Source organism: Silurus aristotelis, assembly GCF_946808225.1.
Source record: "Silurus aristotelis genome assembly, chromosome: 4".
Taxonomy (NCBI): domain Eukaryota; kingdom Metazoa; phylum Chordata; class Actinopteri; order Siluriformes; family Siluridae; genus Silurus; species Silurus aristotelis.
Window position 1 is genome coordinate 7,105,694 of NC_139577.1, and position 20,879 is coordinate 7,126,572.

The following is a 20,879-nucleotide window of genomic DNA, read 5'->3' on the forward strand; positions in this document are numbered from 1 at the left end:
AGAAACAACACCGTATTACTGAAATTACACTTTGCATTAAAGGTAACCGGTGAAAAATGTGTTTGTAGATGAGGCAGTTATGGGTGATATCAGAGAACTGCAGATGAAGCCGGAGGATTTCGAGAAGGTGAAGGTGATCGGCAGGGGAGCGTTCGGGGAAGTTCAACTGGTAAGAGGAAAATGGGTGGAGCTCAGGTGTGGGTGTGGTATTGCATCAATGGGTGTGTTATTGCATCATTAACAAACAACCCAATAAGAGAGCAGTATGCAAATGAAGACCATTTCACACGGTTTAACGTAGAGGGCACATATCTAATTTGCATATATATTTTGTTGCCTTTAGATTTAAGACATGTGATGAGTGTTATTGTGTAATTGATACAAGAGCCAGTGAGGGTCCATTATGCAAATGAAAACTGCAGGAATTTACTGTTGAGGGGAGGAGTCATGTGCTTTTAATTTGTATATGCACATTCTGTATTTATTGATTAACATTTATTTAAATTACTTTTTTTTTTTTTCTCTTCCCTGAAAAAGGTGCGACACAAGGCATCTCAGAAAGTTTATGCCTTGAAGTTGCTGAGCAAATTTGAGATGATCAAGCGCTCGGATTCTGCTTTTTTCTGGGAGGAGAGAGACATCATGGCGTTCGCACACAGTCCATGGGTCGTACAGGTCAGACACACACACACACACACACACACACATTTATGGTGAGCTGTACACTTATATAATAAAGAACAACACACGCACCACTATTTAACTTCCTTTCCTTTCTCCCTCCCCTCTCTCTCTTTCTCTCTCTCTCTCTTTCCAGCTGTGCTGTGCGTTTCAGGACGACAGGTTCCTCTACATGGTGATGGAATACATGCCGGGTGGAGACCTGGTCAACCTCACTAGTACATACGACGTTCCCGAGAAATGGGCCAAGTTCTACACGGCCGAGGTAGTCATGGCTCTGGACGCCATCCACTCCATGGGTTTCATCCACCGAGACGTGAAGCCCGACAACATGCTGCTGGACCACAACGGCCATCTCAAACTTGCCGACTTCGGCACCTGCATGAAGATGGACTCGGTAAGGGGCTGTGTCCCAAATCGGTTTAAAGGGTTTATGACGAGCCGGTGATGCATGTTCCTGCATGTGTAGCTACACACGGGCTGTGTTCCAAATCATCAAAAGTCATCTCGGCAGAGGGAATGAGGTGCTTTTTCAGTGCACAGCTCTTACTTCTGTGAATATAAAACAGATTGCAAAAAAATGACTACAGTGGTTATGGGTAGCATAAATAAAGGAACGTCTCGTGTACAACATTCTGGAATCTTGTCGTCACCAAGTTTGGCATGGAGATTTATTCTCCAAAGAGCACATTTGGAACGGGACCTATTTCAGATAGACTTATATTTGAGTGATAAATCTGCTCCGGGAATGTGTTTCAGTTTGCAGAGATCTTTTGGAGTAAATGTTAAGATATTGATAAAAAGGATTTTGACTGTGATTCATTCACACATTGTCTTGATGGCGTTTATCAAACCTCATCTGGACCGGGTGGTTTAGACTTCTTCTGGGCTGTGTTTTTTTTTTTTAAGCCTCGTATTGGCTGTGTTTCATTTAACCGGGGCCTGGTCCGAATTTAATTTGTTTCAATGGGGTGTATTTCACTTCTTTTGATGCTAAAATGCTAAATAGTCTACACTTCTTGTTTTCTACACGTTTAAAAAAAGTGTTGAGGGAGTCAGGTGTTAGGCAAAAGGTCAGAGAGTTGAAGTCACCTCTGAGTGACCTGACTGAAGTGTGTGTAGTGACTGGTGAGAATGAGTAGAGGTTGTTGTTTTTGTTTTTTTGTTATTTTTTTCCTGTCTGCTGTCGCCACCTAGTGCAAAGACTCGGAATTACACTCATAGAAACTCCTGCAACTCTGAGAGATCATTTAGTTTAGGACTGAATTCTTTAAATGATCCCCTTATCAATGTTTTCTCTTTCCGTTTTCCTTTTAAGAGCTATTTTATTCCTTCTCTTCAGAGTTCTTTTATCTTATAAACTCAAAAGTCCCAGTTTGACTTGAACGCCTCTCATGGAAAAGCCAACGTTCAAATCAGATTCTCTCCATGCCTTTTATTAATTTGTCCTGCTCACCAGTTTACACACTGTCATGTCCTCAGTACTGCCGTTTCTGCTAATTAGCATAACACCCTACTCTTCTCTAATGATCTCTGCTAATTCTTGCTAACTGCTGCATTCTGTGCCCTGCTAGCATAAATTATCGCTAACATTTTTCTCCCCCCAAAAAGGTTTTCTGTTCATCTGTGTTAAAAATTCTCCCAAGCAAGTGTTTGACTGAAAGCCTTTCTGACTAGCGTGGTCTTCCTGCTGTTCCTGCTAGCGTACAGGTTGAAAAATGTGTGTTGTGATTGATTTATAGACGGGCATGGTGCACTGTGACACGGCGGTCGGCACGCCCGACTACATCTCACCCGAGGTGCTAAAATCACAGGGTGGAGACGGGTACTACGGGCGCGAGTGTGACTGGTGGTCTGTCGGAGTGTTTATTTTTGAGATGCTTGTTGGTAAGTTTTTGGGAAGGGGGGGGTTAAAAACAAATAGGGCCGTACATTTTGTCCTGTTACTTTCTTTTTCTGTTATTTTATAAATTCTGTGAGTGTGTGTTTGTGTGACAGGTGACACCCCGTTTTACGCCGATTCCCTGGTAGGGACCTACAGTAAAATCATGGATCATAAGAACTCGCTGAACTTCCCAGACGATGTTGAGATCTCAAAGGAAGCCAAAAATATCATCTGTGCATTTCTGACCGACAGGTGAACGGCATCATGGGATTGCTTGTATTGCTGTATTCCCCTATCACTCCAGCAATTCAATTATTATTTTTATTTGTTATAGAATGGCACATCATGATTTCTGATGTATTTATAATAGAGGTCGTCCGATTCATCGTTTTTGCCGATTAAACGCCACTGATATTTGATTGCTGGAATTATCGGCTATCGGCAAAAATCCATAGTGATTTTCCAACTGAGAAGGGTCGCTGTCATTATGAGAGCGGCCTCTAGAGGCGAACCACTGATGCCACGTGCTGTTTCTTTTAATACACGAGACTGCACGCTGCACGGAGAGCGCTAATTATATTTATTAATGTAATTGTTTATAATACATTATTATTAATTATGAATGTATTTTTTATTACTATATCCATATTTATTATTTTAGCACATCTTCATGATTCAGTGTTGTGTTTTATTTATTTATTTATTTGAAATCCATTATCCATTTAAAAATACTATCGGTTGATTAATCGGTTATGCATTTGTGTGTTTTATTTTAGGGAGGTACGTTTAGGGCGGAACGGAGTGGAAGAGATTAAGAGACACCCGTTCTTCAAAAACGACCAGTGGACCTTCGAGACCATCAGAGACAGTGAGTCGCTCGTTACATCGACGTGTTTGCTGTGCATCCAAAGCATATAATCCGTGTTTCTGTGTTTCACCGAGTGCTCACGTTGTCCTCTTTGGTGCAGCCGTGGCCCCCGTCGTCCCCGAGCTGAGCAGCGATATCGATACGAGTAATTTTGACGAAATTGAGGATGACAAGGGCGATGTGGAGACGTTCCCAACACCTAAAGCCTTCGTAGGGAACCAACTGCCTTTTGTTGGATTCACGTACTTCAAAGAAAACAAGTATGAGTTTATTGTTGCGTGCTCTCTCTCTCTCTCTCTCTCTCTCTCTCTCTCTCTCTCTCTCTCTCTCTCTCTCTCTCTCTCTCTCTCTTTCACTCACGATCTCACTCCATCTGTAATAATCACAAATGGCTTTTGTAATACATAACATGTTTGGTTCTTCTGTGAGTGTGTGTTCAAATAATTCCTGTATTTGTTTTCCTCAACAGGTTGTTAAATACTTTCAATGGTTTATCAGAACGTCCTGCTTCTGTTCAAGGAGAGGTAAAACGTGCACACACACACACACACACACACACACACACACACACACACACACACACATGTCCACACTATACGCACTATACTACACTGTCCAATGAGTGCAATATGAATATTCCTGTTAGTTGTTGTGACCGAGGTATTAACTCTGTGTGTGTGTGTGTGTGTGTGTGTGTGTGTGTGTTTGTGTGTGTGTGTGTGTGTTGCAGGACAGTGTTTTGGTGAGTAGATTATTAATAAAATATTCCTTTGTTGTGTGATAGTGTGTGTTCCTCATGGTGTTAATCGTATGTGTGTGCGTGTGTGTGTGTTTTCAGCTCCAAAAGAAGCTACACTCATTAGAGGAGCAGCTAATTATCGAGATGCAGGCCAAAGACGAGCTCGAGCACAAGTACAGGACAAGCAGTGCACGATTCGAGAAAATCACCAAAGAGCTGGAGGAGGAGGTGTGTGTGTGTGTGTAAAGATTTGGATTTTATAACTGAAATGCTATAACCGTGTGCATACTTATGTGTGTGTGTGTGTGTGTGTGTGTGTGTGTGTGTGTGTGTGTGTGTGTAGATAAGCAGTAGGAAAACTCTGGAGTCGTCTCTCAGACAACTGGAAAGAGAAAAGGCTCTGCTTCAGCACAAAAGTGTCGAGAACCACAGAAAGGCAGAGAACGAGGCAGATCGCAAACGCTGCCTCGAAAACGAAGGTACACACAGGCATGCAAACACACACACACACACACACACACACACACACACACAGTGTACGTTGTGTTCGATGTTGGACTTGTGTGTTTTTGTAGTGAACAGTCTGAGGGATCAGCTGGAGGAGATGAAGAAGAGGAACCAGAACTCTCACATTTCCAACGAGAAGAACATCCACCTGCAGAGACAGGTAAACACACACACACACACACACACACACACACACACACACACACACACACTGCAACCCTTTTATCTACCTTCTAACTTATAGAAGTTGGAAAATCGAACTTTTTTTTTTAACATAAAAACTTTAATAAACAGTTTGTTATAACATCAATAAAGGTTAATAAGTTTCTAAAAACATTTTACAATTAAAATAATAAAAAATGAGATTTGTCTCCTCAGCTAGACGAGGCAAACACGCTTCTGCGGGCAGAGTCGGACGCGGCGGCTCGTCTGCGCAAGTCGCAGGTGGAGGGCAGTAAACAGCTGCAGCAGCTGGAGACGCATATGCGAGAGCTCCAGGATAAATGCTGCCTGCTGGAGAGCAGCAAACTCACGCTGGAGAAAGACTACATCAGCCTGCAGGCGGCGCTGGACACCGAGAAACGAGAACACACACATCGCTCCGAGACCATCTGTGACCTGCAGGGTAAGTTTCACATCATGTACATCATTCCAAGGAGCGTAACTGTACACGTATTCATAGTAGAACATATCTTTAGGAAATTAAATATTACATGTAAAACACATACTCTTACATACACATCTGTATCACCCAAACGGGTATTAATTTACTTTGATTTCTCTTTGTATTTAAATGTATTTAATCAACTCAATTTGTGCAAATTTAATGAATTACTAATAACTTAATGAATTAATTTAATCGGTATAATAAAGAAGTGTATTCTATTTTATTTTGATATTTTATTTTGTATATCAAACCAAGCAGGCAGGTTATTTAAAATTGTTGTAAAATAAATTGTGTTTTGCATTTTTTCTGCATTTCCGAACCGTGACTTGAAAAGCAGAGGTACTTACCAAACCGTGAATCTTGTGTACCGTTGCACCTCTGATCATTTCTTTTTAACTCCTTTAAATAGATCAGTCCAAAGTTAATTTAATTTAAGACAGCGATATTTTCATACAAGCAGTGAAATAGTTTCTTAGGAAAAAATATTAGGCAATAAATGAAATTATTAGAATTTTTTTTTCTCCAGCACGTCTCTCGGGTCTGGAGGACGAGGTGAAGCAGGTGAGACTGGTTCTGTCCAAAGCTGAGACTGAGAAGAGACAGCTGCAGGACAAACTCACTGATTTGGAGAAGGTGAGACACACACACACACACACAGACACACACACACACACACCCACACACACACACCCCAAATATTTTCTAATAAACAAGCAGAAAGTGCTTGCACTCTCTTCTCTCTGCATAATACTAGACTCTAATCAGCCCGCCACATGCTGTGTGTATATCCAATAGGAAAAGAGCAATATGGAGATTGACATGACGTACAAGCTGAAGGTTCTGCAGCAGAGTCTGGAGCAGGAAGAGTCGGCGCACAAGGCCACGAAGGCACGACTTGCCGACAAGAGCAAGATCAGCGAATCCATTGAGGGAGCGAAGTCCGAGGCAGTAAAGGGTGCGATTGGTTTGCTTTTTTAATAAGACTGGGTGTTTTAGACAAAGTGGTATATAATAATTGAAAGGCTAGTGCATTATAAAAGGTTGGTGTGATTGTGCGATAAGTACTTTGTATTATCTGTGTGTGTGTTTGTGTGTATGTAGATCTGGAGCAGAAGCTGCAAGCAGAGCATTCCTCCAAACTGCAGGTAGAGAACCAGCTGCTTGAGTTGGAGAAACACAACTCCATGTTGGACTGCGATTATAAACAGGCACTGCACAAACTCGATGAGCTGCACAGACACAAGGAACGGCTCACTGAGGAGGTGTGTGTAATTTTCTATGTATATGTGATTAGCCAGCATTTTGGAATGATTTATACACTTGAGCAGCAGTGATGGAGTTTGTGTATCCCAGGTGAAGAACTTGTCTCTGAAGATCGAGCAGGAGGTCCAAAAGCGAAATCTGACCCAGAATGACCTGAAGGTACAGAACCAGCAGCTCAGCACCATAAAGACATCAGAGAAGCAGCTCAAACAGGAAATCAATCACCTGCTGGAAATCAAGCGGAGCCTGGAGAAGCAAATCATGGAGCTTCGCAAGTATAGCATCCCACAATGCACTATTCTCGTGCACTAACGAACTCGTGACTAATTACCAGAGTTAGCTCAAAATATTATGTATTGCTACTTTTCACCGTCTGTGGGATTATACTGAATGTGTGTGCGTGTGTGTGTGTCAGGGAGCGTCAGGATTCTGATGGACAGATGAAGGAGCTTCAGGATCAGCTGGAGGCAGAACAGTATTTCTCAGTAAGACTGTTTAGCTACATACACATGCAAGCATCACTAAGAGTAAGGGATAAAAAAACAAACATAAAACAACAGGATGTTATGACCAAGTAAAGGCAGTGAGGCACAAGGACAGGAAGCTGTGGCCAAATTATTTACACAATGAAAAAAGATTGAATGGTTTGTAAATTGTGGAAAGTTATTGGGGGGGATGGGAAGAAACAAACAAGGAAAGTGGAAATGAAAAGGGCCAAATGAGCCCTGGAGACATATTGGTTAGAGAACAGGAAGCTGTGCCCAAATAAGGAAAGTGAGAAAAGGGTCCGATAGTGTGTAGTCTGGGGCGACATGAAGCTACAGAAAAGTGGAAAACGGAAAGTGGAAAACACTATAAAACGTTTTTTGAAAACGTAGTGAACAAAAAAAAACGTAGCTGTTTGAAAATTTTATAAATTTGCCGTGTGTACTGTAAAAACAGAGGCTTTCAGAAAACCATTACGCATTTTTACAAAGAGCCGGAAAGTAATTAAACGCCAAGCGGAAATGACGTATGGCGAAGCGTCGTAAGATTTGCGCATGCGCAGTATGAGACTTAAGCGTTTTCAGCAACTTTTGAAATAATGTTGGAGTGTTTCTAGACTGATCGCCGCTTTCAGATTGATCCAGATTAAAGTGGAAAGGGATTAGAACCAAACAAGGTTTTACAAGTGATTTAATTTTGTATGTGTTTGTGCGTATGTGTGTGTAGACTCTGTACAAGACTCAAGTGCGGGAGTTAAAGGAGGAGTGTGACGAGAGGAATAAGCTTTATAAAGACATGCAGCAGAATCTGCAGGAGCTGCAGGAGGAGAGGTGAGCACTGTGTGTGTGTGCGTGTGTGTGTATGTGTGCAGCATGATCTGGAGATGAAGACACTCACTAAAAAGCTGTTATTTATTTGTTGTGTGTGTGCGCGTATCAGGGACTCTCTTGCCGCTCAGTTGGAGATCACCCTGACCAAGGCCGACTCTGAGCAGCTGGCTCGCTCTATCGCTGAGGAACAGTATTCTGATCTGGAGAAGGAGAAGATCATGAAGGAGCTTGAGATTAAGGAGATGATGGCCAGACACAGACAGGAACTTGCTGAAAAGGACACCACCATCAGCTCGGTCAGTCAGGGAAGAAGCTCACAGGGGATCGGAGGGTGGGAAACGAAAAGGGTCAAATATTAAGGAGATTCATTGCTAAATTCTGATGCAAGCTTATAGATACAAATTGATTATAGATGTTTGTCTATTACAAATGTTTTTCTGTTGGGTTAGTTGGAGGAAGCTAACCGCATGCTAACGAGTGACGTAGCAAACCTGGCTAATGAGAAGGAAGAGCTAAACAACAAGTTCAAGGAGGCAATGGATGGTGCGTATAGATTATTTTTCATTATATGTTGTAATAGTCTGTTGAATACTTTGTAAGAAAACCAAAAATCTTTGGGTTTTTCAGAAATGCAGAATCTAAAGAATGATGAACAGTCCATCACACAGATGAAGCTCGCCTATGAGAAGCAGCTGCAGTCAGAGAGGACCCTCAAGACTCAGGTAAAGCGCAGCAATCGGAAAACGCCGAACGAATGGAACGCTAAACATTTATACCGACAAGTTAACTTGTTCCAAACCAGTGGTAATTGTAACCGTGGTGATAATGAAGCTTATAATTTGTATGCATGTTTTTCAGGCTGTGAACAAGCTGGCTGAAATCATGAACAGGAAAGAGGTGCGTGGCAATGGAAGTCGCCGTGGAAACGACACGGATGTGAAGAGGAAGGAGAAAGAAAACAGGAAATTGCAGCTGGAGCTACGATCGGAACGAGAGAAACTGAACAGCACCATCATCAAATATCAACGAGAAATCAACGAAATGCAGGCAGTACGTCTACTTCACGCTAACCACTGCCGCAGTATAGTTTCATAATGACGGTACCCTCGTAGCAGAATTAGCAGTGCTAGCTGCCTTGTGCTAACTTTTAAGCATTGCTAATGTAACCTCATGTGCTCTGTTTTTTTTATATATTTTTTCCAGTGATTTTCAAAGTTTGTTTAATTACTTTGACAATTTATGGGTGATTTGAATAAAGGAGGCTGCCTAGCTTTGTTTTCTGTTTAGCAACAGTAAACATTACTACCCATTCAGCTAATGTCATGTTTTTACTCTTATGGTGTAATGGGGCAAATTTTAACGTGTTTTTGCTTTTTTTTTTTTTTTTCCCCCTTACAGCAACTAGCGGATGAATCAGTGATGCGTGTCGAGCTGCAGATGGGTCTGGACAGCAAAGACAGCGACATCGAGCAACTCCGAAGCCTCCTCAATTCCATCAACGTGCACTCGCTCGACTCGGCCAGCATGAGCAGCGGTCCAGAGTTCGAAACCGATGAATCGCTGCCAGGTTCATCATTTAATCGATTCTTCGTGTCCACATTATTCCTGACAATCTGCAGTGTGCCATTTAAATCGCTGATCATTTATCCATCCTTCATAAAAACTACAGCTACCTTACAAGTACACGTCACACTCTTAATTATTCATATACAAATATAATATATTGATCTAACAGTATAGCGCTCATCCTAGTAATAATACAGGATTTTAATACAAATACTTAATATAATATAATACTGTAATAATAACAACAAAAAGTAACCAAATAAATGCTAATAAAGTAAATATTAAATTAATTGCACAAGGATAGTTAATTTAATAGTAGAAGTGTTATAATAATGTTGATATAATCATGTTTAGATATAATTATTTGCTATCGACCATTCAACTCCAGTTAATATTGTTAATAAGTACAAAATATTGTAACTGAATCATATATTGCATTCTTAATGTTTTAACAGTATATCTATAGTTTTTCCTTTTTTTATTTATTTATTTGATTGTACACATATTTAGTGTTATAGTATTGTGGTGCATATTGTAAAATAAAACGCATGTTATTTTTTATAGTATTAATATTACAGTTGATTATAAAGAAAACAGTTGATTATAAATATTCTATCTGCTGTAAAGGTAGTTTATAGCGTTATTAATTCTTAATAAGAATTAATATATTATAATGTAAAAATTAAAAACATTTTAAATATTTACTGTACACAGTAGCATTATGATTTTGCAATTTTTATTAATATATGACCTATACTATAATGTGAGGAAATCTATAAATTGGTTTTATAATATATTAAGATTTATCTTTATCTACCATATAACTATATAGCTCATGTGATTCTTTACAATGGTATTAGTCCTACTAACACTACTCATTGCAAATATTCTAACAATTGTACAAGATGTTACTTAGTAATATTAATACTAATAGGAGTTTGTTGTATAAGTATAGTGCATGGCATTTTTTTAGTAACAGAATTTAATATTAATACAGTTGATCATATGGAAAGTTTTCCCAGTGCTTCACTTTTCCCACATTTTGTTACAGCCTTATTCCAAAATGGATTAAATTTATTATTTTCCTCAAAATTCTACAAACAATGCTCTATACATTACAAGGTGAAAAAAGTGTGTTTGAAATCTTTTCAAATTTATTAAAAATAAAAGACGGGGGAAAAAAAAATCACATGTACATAAGTATTCACCGCCTTTGCGCAGTACATAGTTGAAGCACTATTGGCACCAGCCTCAAGTCTTTTTGAGTATGATGCTACAAGCTTGGCACATCTATTTTTGGGCAGTTTCTCCCATTCTTCTTTGTAAAACCTCAAGCTGGAACAGGTTTTCATCAAGGATGTCTCTGTACATTGCTGCATTCATCTTTGCCTCGATCCTGACTAGTCTCCCAGTTCCTGCCGCTGAAAAGCATCCCCACAGCATGATGCTGCCACCACCATGCTTCACTGTAGGGATGGTATTTGTCCAGATGATAAGTGGTGCCTGGTTTCCTCCAGATATGATGCTTGGCATTCAGGCCAAAGAGTTCTTTGGTTATCATAGTTTGAGAGTCCTTCAGGTGCCTTTTGTCAAACTCCAGTTTGACCAAGTGGAAAGGGAGTAAGGCAGGAACATTGGAGGTGGGTTTAAACTGTTCCCTCATGGTGTGGATGGAAAGACAAATGGTGTAGGGGTGATTCTGAAGGAAGAGTGCAGTAAGAGTGTAGTGGACGTGAAGAGAGTTTCTAATAGGGTGATGAATGTGAAGCTGGAAGTTGAAGGGATGATGATAAATGTCATCAGTGCCTATGCTCCACAAGTGGGCTGTGAGATGGAGGAGAAGAAAAAATTCTGCAGTGAGTTGGATGAAGTGGTAGATGGTGTAACTAGAAATAAACAATTGGTGATTGGGGCAGACTTTATTGGGCATGTAGGTGAATGGAATAGAGGCGATAAGGGTGTGATGGGAAGAAGAAGGCTTGTGTCTGCCCACTCTACCATACAGGCCTGATTGGTGGAGTGCTGCAGAGATGGTTGTTCCTCTAAAAGGTTATCCTCTCCCCACAGAGAAACGCTGGAGCTCTTTTAGTGTGACCATCGTGTTCTTGGTCACCTCCCTGATTAAAGCCCTTCTCCACCGATCACACAGTTTGGCCATGTGGCTCCGCTCTAGGAAGAGTCCTGGTGGTTCCAAACTTCTTCCATTCATGGATGATGGAGGCCACTGTGCTCATTGGGACCTTCGATGCTGCAGACATTTTTTTTTCAGTACCCTTCCAGATCTGTGCCTCAATACAATCCTGTCTCGGAAGTCTACAGAGGTCTTCCTTGGACTTCATGGCTTGGTATACACTCCGACATGCACTGTTAACTGTCGGACCTCATATAGACTGATGTGTGCCTTTCCAAAGCATGTCCAATCAACAAAATATACCACAGGTGGACTCCAATCAAGTTATTGAAACAAGGATGCCAAGGATGATCAGTGACAACACTTAAGTGTCATGGCAAAGGCTTGTGAATACTTATGTACATGTGATTTTATGTAATTCTTTTTTATACATTTGCAAATATTTCAAAAACACTTCTTTCACATTGTCATTATGGGGTATTGTTTGTAGAATCTCGAGGAAAAGAATGAATTTAATCCATTTTGGTAGAAGGCTGTAACATAGCAAAATGTGGGAAAGTGATGTGCTGTGAATACTTTCCGGATGCACTGTAAATATTAGAATATATAAATATCTGCTGTACAAGTATATTTACCAATAATAGCAATATCACAAACATCAACTTTCACAGTTCCTTTGACATCACTTCTGATGTAACCTTCCTGCGATGCAGGAAGATTTTCTCATATGTATGTTGTCCTCCATGTACACAGAGACCAGGTTGGAGGGCTGGCTGTCTCTCCCCGTGAGGAACAACACCAAGCGTTTCGGCTGGGAGAGAAAAGTGAGCAGTGTTCCCGGCACACGCTTTTCGATACGTTCTCTACGCACCGCTGTTTATTTTGGCTCGAGCCGACACTGTTGTGTTTGTGTGTGCCGCAGTATGTGGTGGTGAGCAGCAAGAAGATCCTATTCTACAACAGTGAACAGGATAAAGAGCAGTCAAATCCCTACATGGTGCTGGATATAGAGTGAGCTTCTTCTCTTACACTTATTTCAGACACTCATATGAACTAATATATCGTATTCTTTGAGTGTGTATGATTAATACTTTTATATACTGTTAATAATTCTTATAATTACGCATGCAATTCTACTGTAGATTAAATATATATAATACTGTGTACTACTGTGTAGAACAGCTCGTTATACATTTGTAACAGAACTAATTCCAATCTACTGCAATTATAGATTTTGTATTAGTATTAATAATAATTTTATTTATTTATTAATGATAATTATTAAGTAGTAGTTAACAGTGAAGTGGAAAAAGGAATCATAAGCCTTCAGTAAAAACTATAATACTTATAGTTCATTTTTAAGTGTGTGACAATTATAAAAATCCACTGTAAAAATCTTGTAATCTTTCATTCGTGTTAAATAAATTAATTTTAAATACTATAGCCAATGCACAGATGAATATACATAATAATGTTACTTAGTACTTTTTATAAGTGACTGTTAGTGTGTTAGCATATCTTTTACCGTCATTTATTATAGTATTATTTATAGTATTCATTATTATTATATTTAATATTATTATATATACAGTACAGACCAAAAGTTTATATATATTATATATACAGTACAGACCAAAGGTTTGGACACACCTGCTCATTCAAAGAGTTTTCTTTATTTTCATGACTATGAAAATTGTAGAGTCACACTGAAGGCATCAAAACTATGAATTAACATGTGGAATTATATACATAACAAAAAAGTGAACTAAAAATATGTCATATTGTAGGTTCTTCAAAGTAGGCATCAAGAGAATACCAAGAGTGTGCAAAGCAGTAATCTAAGCAAAAGGTGGCTACTTTGAAGAACCTACAATATGACATATTTTCAGTTGTTTCACACTTTTTTGTTATTTATATAATAACACGTGTTAATTCATAGTTTTGATGCCTTTAGTGTGAATCTACAATTTTCATAGTCATGAAAATAAAGAAAACTCTTTGAATGAGAAGGTGTGTCCAAACTTTTGGTCTGTACTGTATAATAATCTTATACTATATGACAGTATAATATTTATTATACTATTAAGTCTAATAATACAGTTCATGCTAAATATTAAAGTGAAAGTACAGATCATAGTAAGTAAAACTAGGGTATAAATATAACATACAGTTACTCAGTATATTAATACTAATAATCTACTTAGACTGATGAAGCTCATTAAATTTATTAATATAAATGACATGTCTACTGCACAATACTTTCTGGGGTTTTGCCTGGGCACGTGCATTCTCTCTCACTCTTTTTCTCCTTCTTTCCTCAGTAAACTTTTCCACGTTCGTTCAGTCACCCAGACGGATGTATACCGGGCAGATGCTAAAGAAATTCCTCGAATATTCCAGGTGCGATAACAGATTTACAGCCTGAACTCTCCTGACCATTTCTCCTGATTAGTAGGTCTGGAGACAGTCATTGTGAGCTTTGTGTAGATTTAAGACACTAAATGCCTTGTTAATGCTCATTCGGGGCCTTACCTTATTTCCTAAAGCTTGTCTCGCACACTGATTCTCTGCACAGATCCTTTACGCAAACGAGGGTGAGAGTAAGAAAGAGCAGGAAGTGGAACCGCTGCCTATCGGAGAGAAATCCAGCTACATCTGCCACAAAGGGCACGAGTTCATCCCAACGCTTTACCATTTTCCCACTAACTGCGAGGCTTGCACCAAACCGCTGTGGAACATGTTTAAGCCTCCTCCTGCACTCGAGTGTCGCCGTTGCCACATCAAGTGCCACAAAGACCACATGGATAAGAAGGAGGAGGTTATCGCACCGTGTAGAGGTGAGAATATGGCCCTGAGGCCAGTGTATACAGTTTGTGCACTATTCATCTTTATTTCTGTTACAATAATGATCCAATGAGGAGAGCTTTAAAAAAAAAAAACAAGTTAAACAATGCTGCAAAATCTTGCTACAGTTGCTACAACGCTGAATTTCAGAACATGCAATTAACTTATCTTTCCTCAAATATCTCAAAGTTACAAACAGTATTTCTATATTTAGTTTCGTGCATCACTTATCAATCACTGATGTGAGGAGACTAATTTTGAACCCCTGTGCATTTTTGTCTCTCCAGTTAACTACGATGTGTCCACGGCGAAGAACCTCCTACTGTTGGCATCGTCTCAGGAAGAGCAGCAGAAGTGGGTCAGCAGGCTCGTTAAGAAGATCCCTAAAAAGCCCCCGGGCCCCGAGTGGAGCCACCGCTCATCTCCTCGTGTCCCCACCAAAGTTCAGGCCAGCCAGTCGATGAGGAGAGCCAGCCGTCAGTTGCAGGCCGGGAAAACCAGGTGAGCAAACTTTACGCTGTCCAGTGTTGGACCTGGATCCCTGAGGTTTCCTGTAACATTGAGAAATTATGAAAAGGTGCAGCCACATAAACCTTCCTCACTCTTACATCGACCAGCCATAACGTTGAAACCACTAACAGGTAAAGTGAATAACTTTGCTTACTTAGTCATGGGTGAGCAACTCCCACAAGGGGCAAGCTGTGTTAGCTAGATGGTTCAGCATATCAGCAAAACTGTAGGTCTTCTGGGTTTTTCCCCATGCAACGGTTATTACTTCCGAAAGTGCTCCAGAGCAGATCAGCCGGTAGCCCATGACATGGCCAAGGGCTTTGTCACATATGGGGCTGTGAAGCTGCAGACCATCAGAGTCTATCACTCTGAGGTCAGACCATGGAGCAATCAAAACAAAAAAGGTGGTCTGATCTGATTAAATGTTTCTTTACATCATGTAGACAACTAGTGTGTGTGTGTGTGTGTGTGTGTGTGTGTGTGTGTGTGTGTGTGTGTGTGTGTGTGAGTGTGAGTGTGTGTGTGTGTCCAGAGATGCACCAGAATGCACTGGTGGGAATGGGGGAAAAGTGGGACCTAAAGTTGGACGTGTGATACTCTGATCAATGTTCTACTGGGAAAACCTGGCATCCATGTAAATGTTACTTTGACACAGACCACCTACATGAACATTGTTGCAGACCAAGTGCATTGCTTAATCGCAGTATTATTTCCTAATGGGCACTAAATCATTGATAAACAAAGGGTTCAAGATGTTAGCTTGGCCCCCAAATTCCCCAGAGGTACTAGACAAAAAAAAAGGCAGATACATGGAGACACCACATCACTTTCCGGCCTTAAAGGATCTGCTGATAAAATGTTGATGCCAGATATCACAGCAGACCTTCAGAGGTCTTGTGGAGTCCAGAGCTGGTTTGGCAGCACAAGGAAGAACTGTTAAATAAAAAAAAATATATAAGAAAATATTAGGCAAGTGGTTTTAATGGTATGGCTGAACGGTTCATTTCTCCTAATAAAGTTATGAACATATAGGTGACTTTTTACTTATAAATTTGTGGAACCAAAAGTTTGAATAGCTAATAACAGCTATTAGTATGATCTAATTATTAGAATCACAAATATTATTCAAATGTTTGTAAACCCTTTGAAAAGTAACTTTACATAGATTTTAAATTTGTATTTTTTTAAATGTGGTGCTGGTCACGTAGTGCAACTCTGTATGACACACACAGGACTGGGCAAAACTGCTCGGAGCCCACAGCACCCCCTCCAGGCAGGGAGAAATTCATCCACCACAAGGGTCATGAGTTTTTGCCTATTTTCTACCACTTCCCTACTACGTGTGAAGCCTGCGCAAAACCCCTGTGGAACATGATCAAGCCTCCCTTGGCTCTGGAGTGCCAACGGTGCCAGATCAAGTGCCACAAAGACCACATGGACAAGAGAGAGGAGGTTCTTACGCCGTGTAACCCTGCCAGATTCAACCCCCAGTTTGCCTCCGGGTGAAAATTAGCTCGGCGGGGAGATAATGATTCTTTATAGCGAGCAACAGCGGGAAATGAACTGGAGCTCAAGCAACCTCGATTTTGCAGTTTCATATTATGAATCTTTGAACTGCAAGGCGTCATGGCTGAGAGAGCCATCGATTTGAAAAAAAAAGTTTTAGCTCCATTTCATTTTTCTGATTTTCACACACACTGTGAAACAGATACTTAAAGATCTTGTCATTCATGTCTTGCCCTTTGCCACTAACAAACCTTTCCATTCAATCCAGCATCCATAATTAAACATACATGCTTGGGGTTAAAGCCTAGATTAACAGTATTTGAAGGCTGTGTCATAAAAATCCTAATAACAATATTTTTGAAATGTAAAGTTTAAAAAGATTTAATTTTGATGATCCCATACAGCCTTCAAATACCCGTTTATTTAGCAATCAAACTCGTGGCTTTGCTTGGATATTAGCATTTTAGCTAGTTTCTTGACTGCAAGTCTACAGGAGATTTAGTAAACCTTCAGGACAGTCGTTATCAGATCTGTCAAAACAAAACAGCAATTTATGATTGGATCTGATTCATGTTCACGAATTCTTAACCCGTCACCAGAACTGAACAGAGGTTTATTTCATTTGAAACCCTGTGTTCAAGGTGGAAAACCCCCTCTAAGTGCTTAAAGCCTGCACACTTTTCTGTCTTCTGAGATCTTGATGTTGGACATAAGCACTGGTGTTATCCCTATTGAAGAAATCAAATAGTCTGTATTATTATTTAAATGTTAGTATTAAAGTAGCCTTCCAGGGGGTTAGCTGTTTACAGGGTCTTACTATTTTTAGGAGATTTAGTCTTTAGTTTCCTCTTGTTTAGCAGTACAGCGCTGGCAGGTGATGCTTACTTACATTTAAAAAAAACTTAGACTGAACCATCAGAGATATTGAAGCGGGTGATCTTTCTCTGTAGGCTAAAGCTCAGCACTCTTCCTTCCTTTCAGGCTTCTGGATGTGGGTCTTGAGGACTGGCATTGGGCTTTGGATGAGATCCATGATGATGATGATGATGATGATTTTGTGAATGAATTTAATGTGTAAAGGAGCATGCAGGGGTTCAAATCATGGTAACTCCTGAGTGGATGATTGCGAGTGTGAGTTTGAAGTGGGTGTTTTATAAAAGCTGCTGCTCAGCAGGGGACCAAGAACTCGGTCCGTTCCAAACATCCTCTCTTTCAAGTTTTACTCTTATATCGGACTTCACATTCCATTCATATTTCCACTGTAAAGTCCAGCCCAAGTGTTTTGTACTAATGAAAGAGAGAATGTTTACCATTGGGTGTTTGGCTTGTCTCTTTCTCCGCCGGATTTTTTTGACCTTTTAACCTTTTAACCTTTTCACCCCAGCCCACCCAGGTCAGGATCTCCAACTAGAAGAAAGGACTCCAAGAGCCATCTGAACAAATGACTCATTTGTTTTTGGTGGTGTTGTTTTTTTTTCCACTTTTTACTTGAATCTCTTTTTTGGCAAACATTTTATTTATCAAAATACAAACCCATGTTTACAGCTAGCTGAGCAACATTTGTTATACTGTTTAAAGAAAACAAAGTGTTGTATTAAAGCAGGATCATGATCCATTTTAGGAGTTCTGCTATCTCATGCAATAAAGGTTTGCGAAATGGAACGTTTTACGTTTGCATAGTGAGTGCATGCATGGCGTGGTGTGTCGTCATCTGCAGGCATGTGCCGATATTAAATGTGAAATTTGTAAAAATCGTATGCTAAATTTTTACTCGCTCAGGTGTGAGGTCTATTATGGGATTTCTGTCACTTTTTTTTGCAGAGGAAATTTGCAATACTTGGCAAAAACCATTTTATGTAATATATTTTTTAATTCCTTGCTGTGAACCTTCTGTGGCAAACATTTACTTTCTGAATATATTTATTTGGATGTACTTTATTGGCTTATGATGCTAATGTAAAAGAAAAAAATAAATCATGTATGTTACATTCTAAGTATCAAAATTGGTGAAAATATTGAGTTTTGTGCTACAATGTCCTTGGGATAGTCATCACTTTTGCCTCTTTAGCAGTATGTTGGCACATGCCTGATTTTTGTTGGCTATTTTGTGGTGGGAAAAGTTCAAATGTGGTGAAACTAACTCTCTCTCTCTCTCTCTCTCTCTTTGTCTTTCTTTCCTCCCCTTCCTCTCTTTAGCTAACCTCACTTTGGGAATCTGGTGTAACCTCGCTGAGTTTGGGCTCTCCTGATTTCACACCAAGAACTTTTTTTATTTTGGTTTTTTTAAATATAATGTTACATCGATCCAAACTAGCATGAACGCGCTACATTACCGGTTTTGAGCGTTGTTGTGTAGGGACGTCTCTAAAGTTTTCCAGGACCTGGAAAAAAAAAAAGACCACAGAGAAAATTGAGAAGATGCATCTTGGATCTTCACCTTCACCTTTTTTTTTTTTTCTTCACCAAACAAGAATGCAAAGCACTCAGATGGACTGAAGCACCAAAGGGACACACTACAAGATTGAGAAAGAAATCTGTGATATCAGGGTCTTAGGAAGGAATAAAAACCTAGTAAACAATCATTCTCCCATTCATCCTGTCCTGGAGATAAGTGTGTGCTGAGATTGTTTCATAAAAATTGGCCAAATTTGTATCACAGTTCTTTACTATATCATTCAGATTTACATTTTGTTTACATTTTGGTTTAAGGGATCCATGCAGTGAAACCTTAGAAGGTTTCTGAAGGTACTTAAGGAACCTTTTTTGGAAAGCTAGGATGCAACAGTGAGCTAAAAAACTTTCAGAATGACCTGTCTAATGCAACCGCACCAGGCACTTGGAATGCTTAATGTTCTTTGTTATTTTACAATAAAACAGGGTTCCAGGTACAACCTTTCTAGCAAATTGATGATCCTTATTTACAAAAAAAAGGATCTTTATTAGACTTTAAAAGGTAACAAACTAATAAAACCCTGGGAGCTCAGCTACACTCTAAGAAATTTTTGAAATTGTAAAGATTAGTTGGTTGTTCCTCTGGAAAAACCACAGTTTCCAAATTAGAATGGGCTCCAAGTAAAATCTTTGATTCAATCTAAAACACTTAAGAATAAAGAGCATTAGGGAGCTTTCAAAAGACAACTATCTCAGGCAACATTGAAGTTGTTAAGAATGTAGCTACCAAGATTGAGCAATCCTAAAAATATCCTCTATAGTATGTCTGAAGAGCCCCTTTCGACCAAAGTGCTTTGTCAGCATCTTAAAATTGACCAGAAATCCGGTTCAAATTCTCTTAAATGAAATGCTTGACATGCCCAAGCTTGATTAATATCCTGATATAGTGTTGTATATCCAGTTGGACACAAGCCTAATTTCATCTGTTGTTTAACAGAATGCACATTTTATAATGCACTCTTTATCGACAAGCTTTTCCCATCGGATGGATTTTAACCATGGATCAGTTCAGTCGATGCTTTATGGCTGCCATGACTGTCTCCAGGACTGTGATATTGGTACTTTAACACTGCATTATCAGAGAGCGAAGCCTCGCACAAACACACGTCACAGATATAGAAAGCCATAATGTTTAATGCTAATGGGATTGTGTGTTTACAGAAGGATAAGTAAATAAACCTGTTTTTAGGGCAGAATGTTACGACTGAGTAGGTTGAACTGGAGTTGTGTTTCCATAGATACAAAGTACTAATGCTTTCTGACAAGCGCTTCAAAGATTGGAGAAATCCTGAATTGTGTCAATAAGACAGACATCTAATTTACTTTTCCCAGTCAAAGCTTGAGATCTGGCACATTTCACATCTCAAACTCCGCCCCCTTTCCGTTATGTAACGTGTCAAATGTAACCGTTCTGCCCTGAGAACAGATTTGGTAGATTTGGAGTAAAACTCCCATGAGCACTTAACACACACACACACACCTATGAATGTAAAGCAGTGACGGTTGTTTTCGTACTTGTGTTTAAAAAAAAAAAAAAAACGGTCCCTTTATTTTTATCCTGGGAGAAAAAGAATTTTTATTCAAAAAGTGTGTTTACTTTATCTGGGATTAAGAATGAAACCCATAAATTCCTAACAGAAATCGATCCCACATCTGTTCACCGCTGACTATTTTCTGGTTTGAAGTGATGCGAGTATTTTTTTATAGAGTTCAGCCGAGCGTATGTGTGTGAACGAAGCTGCCGTGAACGTGTTACCTATACTGTATTTTTTTTACAAAGCTCCTAACGGTAAGGCACGATACATTATATAAATCTACACCGTCTATCGGACATGCCATCCGCGAGTCACATGCTTTATTTATACTGGCCTGAGCACTTTTCATGGTAAAGCGCTGCGTCCAGGTCTGCATGTTTTATACACGCTGTATCGTTTGGCGATAGAAC

The 20,879-nt window shown here is 39.6% G+C and overlaps 1 protein-coding gene across 4 annotated transcripts in view; it reads left to right on the forward strand.

The window, feature by feature from the left end:
• rock2a (rho-associated, coiled-coil containing protein kinase 2a) overlaps window positions 1-20,575 on the forward strand; it is a 47,614-nt gene extending 27,039 nt beyond the window's left edge. Inside the window, exons 3-32 of one of the 4 annotated variants that reach the window (XM_083539772.1) lie at window positions 69-169; window positions 538-675; window positions 818-1,078; window positions 2,424-2,568; window positions 2,680-2,818; window positions 3,343-3,434; window positions 3,535-3,694; window positions 3,904-3,958; window positions 4,165-4,176; window positions 4,273-4,401; window positions 4,517-4,652; window positions 4,749-4,840; window positions 5,059-5,305; window positions 5,874-5,980; window positions 6,143-6,302; window positions 6,449-6,609; window positions 6,701-6,885; window positions 7,026-7,095; window positions 7,823-7,926; window positions 8,036-8,222; window positions 8,376-8,469; window positions 8,554-8,648; window positions 8,785-8,976; window positions 9,325-9,493; window positions 12,377-12,447; window positions 12,546-12,634; window positions 13,945-14,023; window positions 14,199-14,460; window positions 14,755-14,968; window positions 16,210-20,575. In XM_083539772.1, coding sequence (XP_083395898.1) covers window positions 69-169; window positions 538-675; window positions 818-1,078; window positions 2,424-2,568; window positions 2,680-2,818; window positions 3,343-3,434; window positions 3,535-3,694; window positions 3,904-3,958; window positions 4,165-4,176; window positions 4,273-4,401; window positions 4,517-4,652; window positions 4,749-4,840; window positions 5,059-5,305; window positions 5,874-5,980; window positions 6,143-6,302; window positions 6,449-6,609; window positions 6,701-6,885; window positions 7,026-7,095; window positions 7,823-7,926; window positions 8,036-8,222; window positions 8,376-8,469; window positions 8,554-8,648; window positions 8,785-8,976; window positions 9,325-9,493; window positions 12,377-12,447; window positions 12,546-12,634; window positions 13,945-14,023; window positions 14,199-14,460; window positions 14,755-14,968; window positions 16,210-16,483 — 4,220 coding nt within the window. In that variant the 3' untranslated portion in view covers window positions 16,484-20,575. The remainder of the gene's footprint in view (window positions 1-68; window positions 170-537; window positions 676-817; window positions 1,079-2,423; window positions 2,569-2,679; window positions 2,819-3,342; window positions 3,435-3,534; window positions 3,695-3,903; window positions 3,959-4,164; window positions 4,177-4,272; window positions 4,402-4,516; window positions 4,653-4,748; window positions 4,841-5,058; window positions 5,306-5,873; window positions 5,981-6,142; window positions 6,303-6,448; window positions 6,610-6,700; window positions 6,886-7,025; window positions 7,096-7,822; window positions 7,927-8,035; window positions 8,223-8,375; window positions 8,470-8,553; window positions 8,649-8,784; window positions 8,977-9,324; window positions 9,494-12,376; window positions 12,448-12,545; window positions 12,635-13,944; window positions 14,024-14,198; window positions 14,461-14,754; window positions 14,969-16,209) is intronic. The other 3 variants (XM_083539773.1, XM_083539774.1, XM_083539775.1) reach the window with 3 other exon arrangements.
• The last annotated feature ends 304 nt before the right edge of the window (window positions 20,576-20,879 follow it).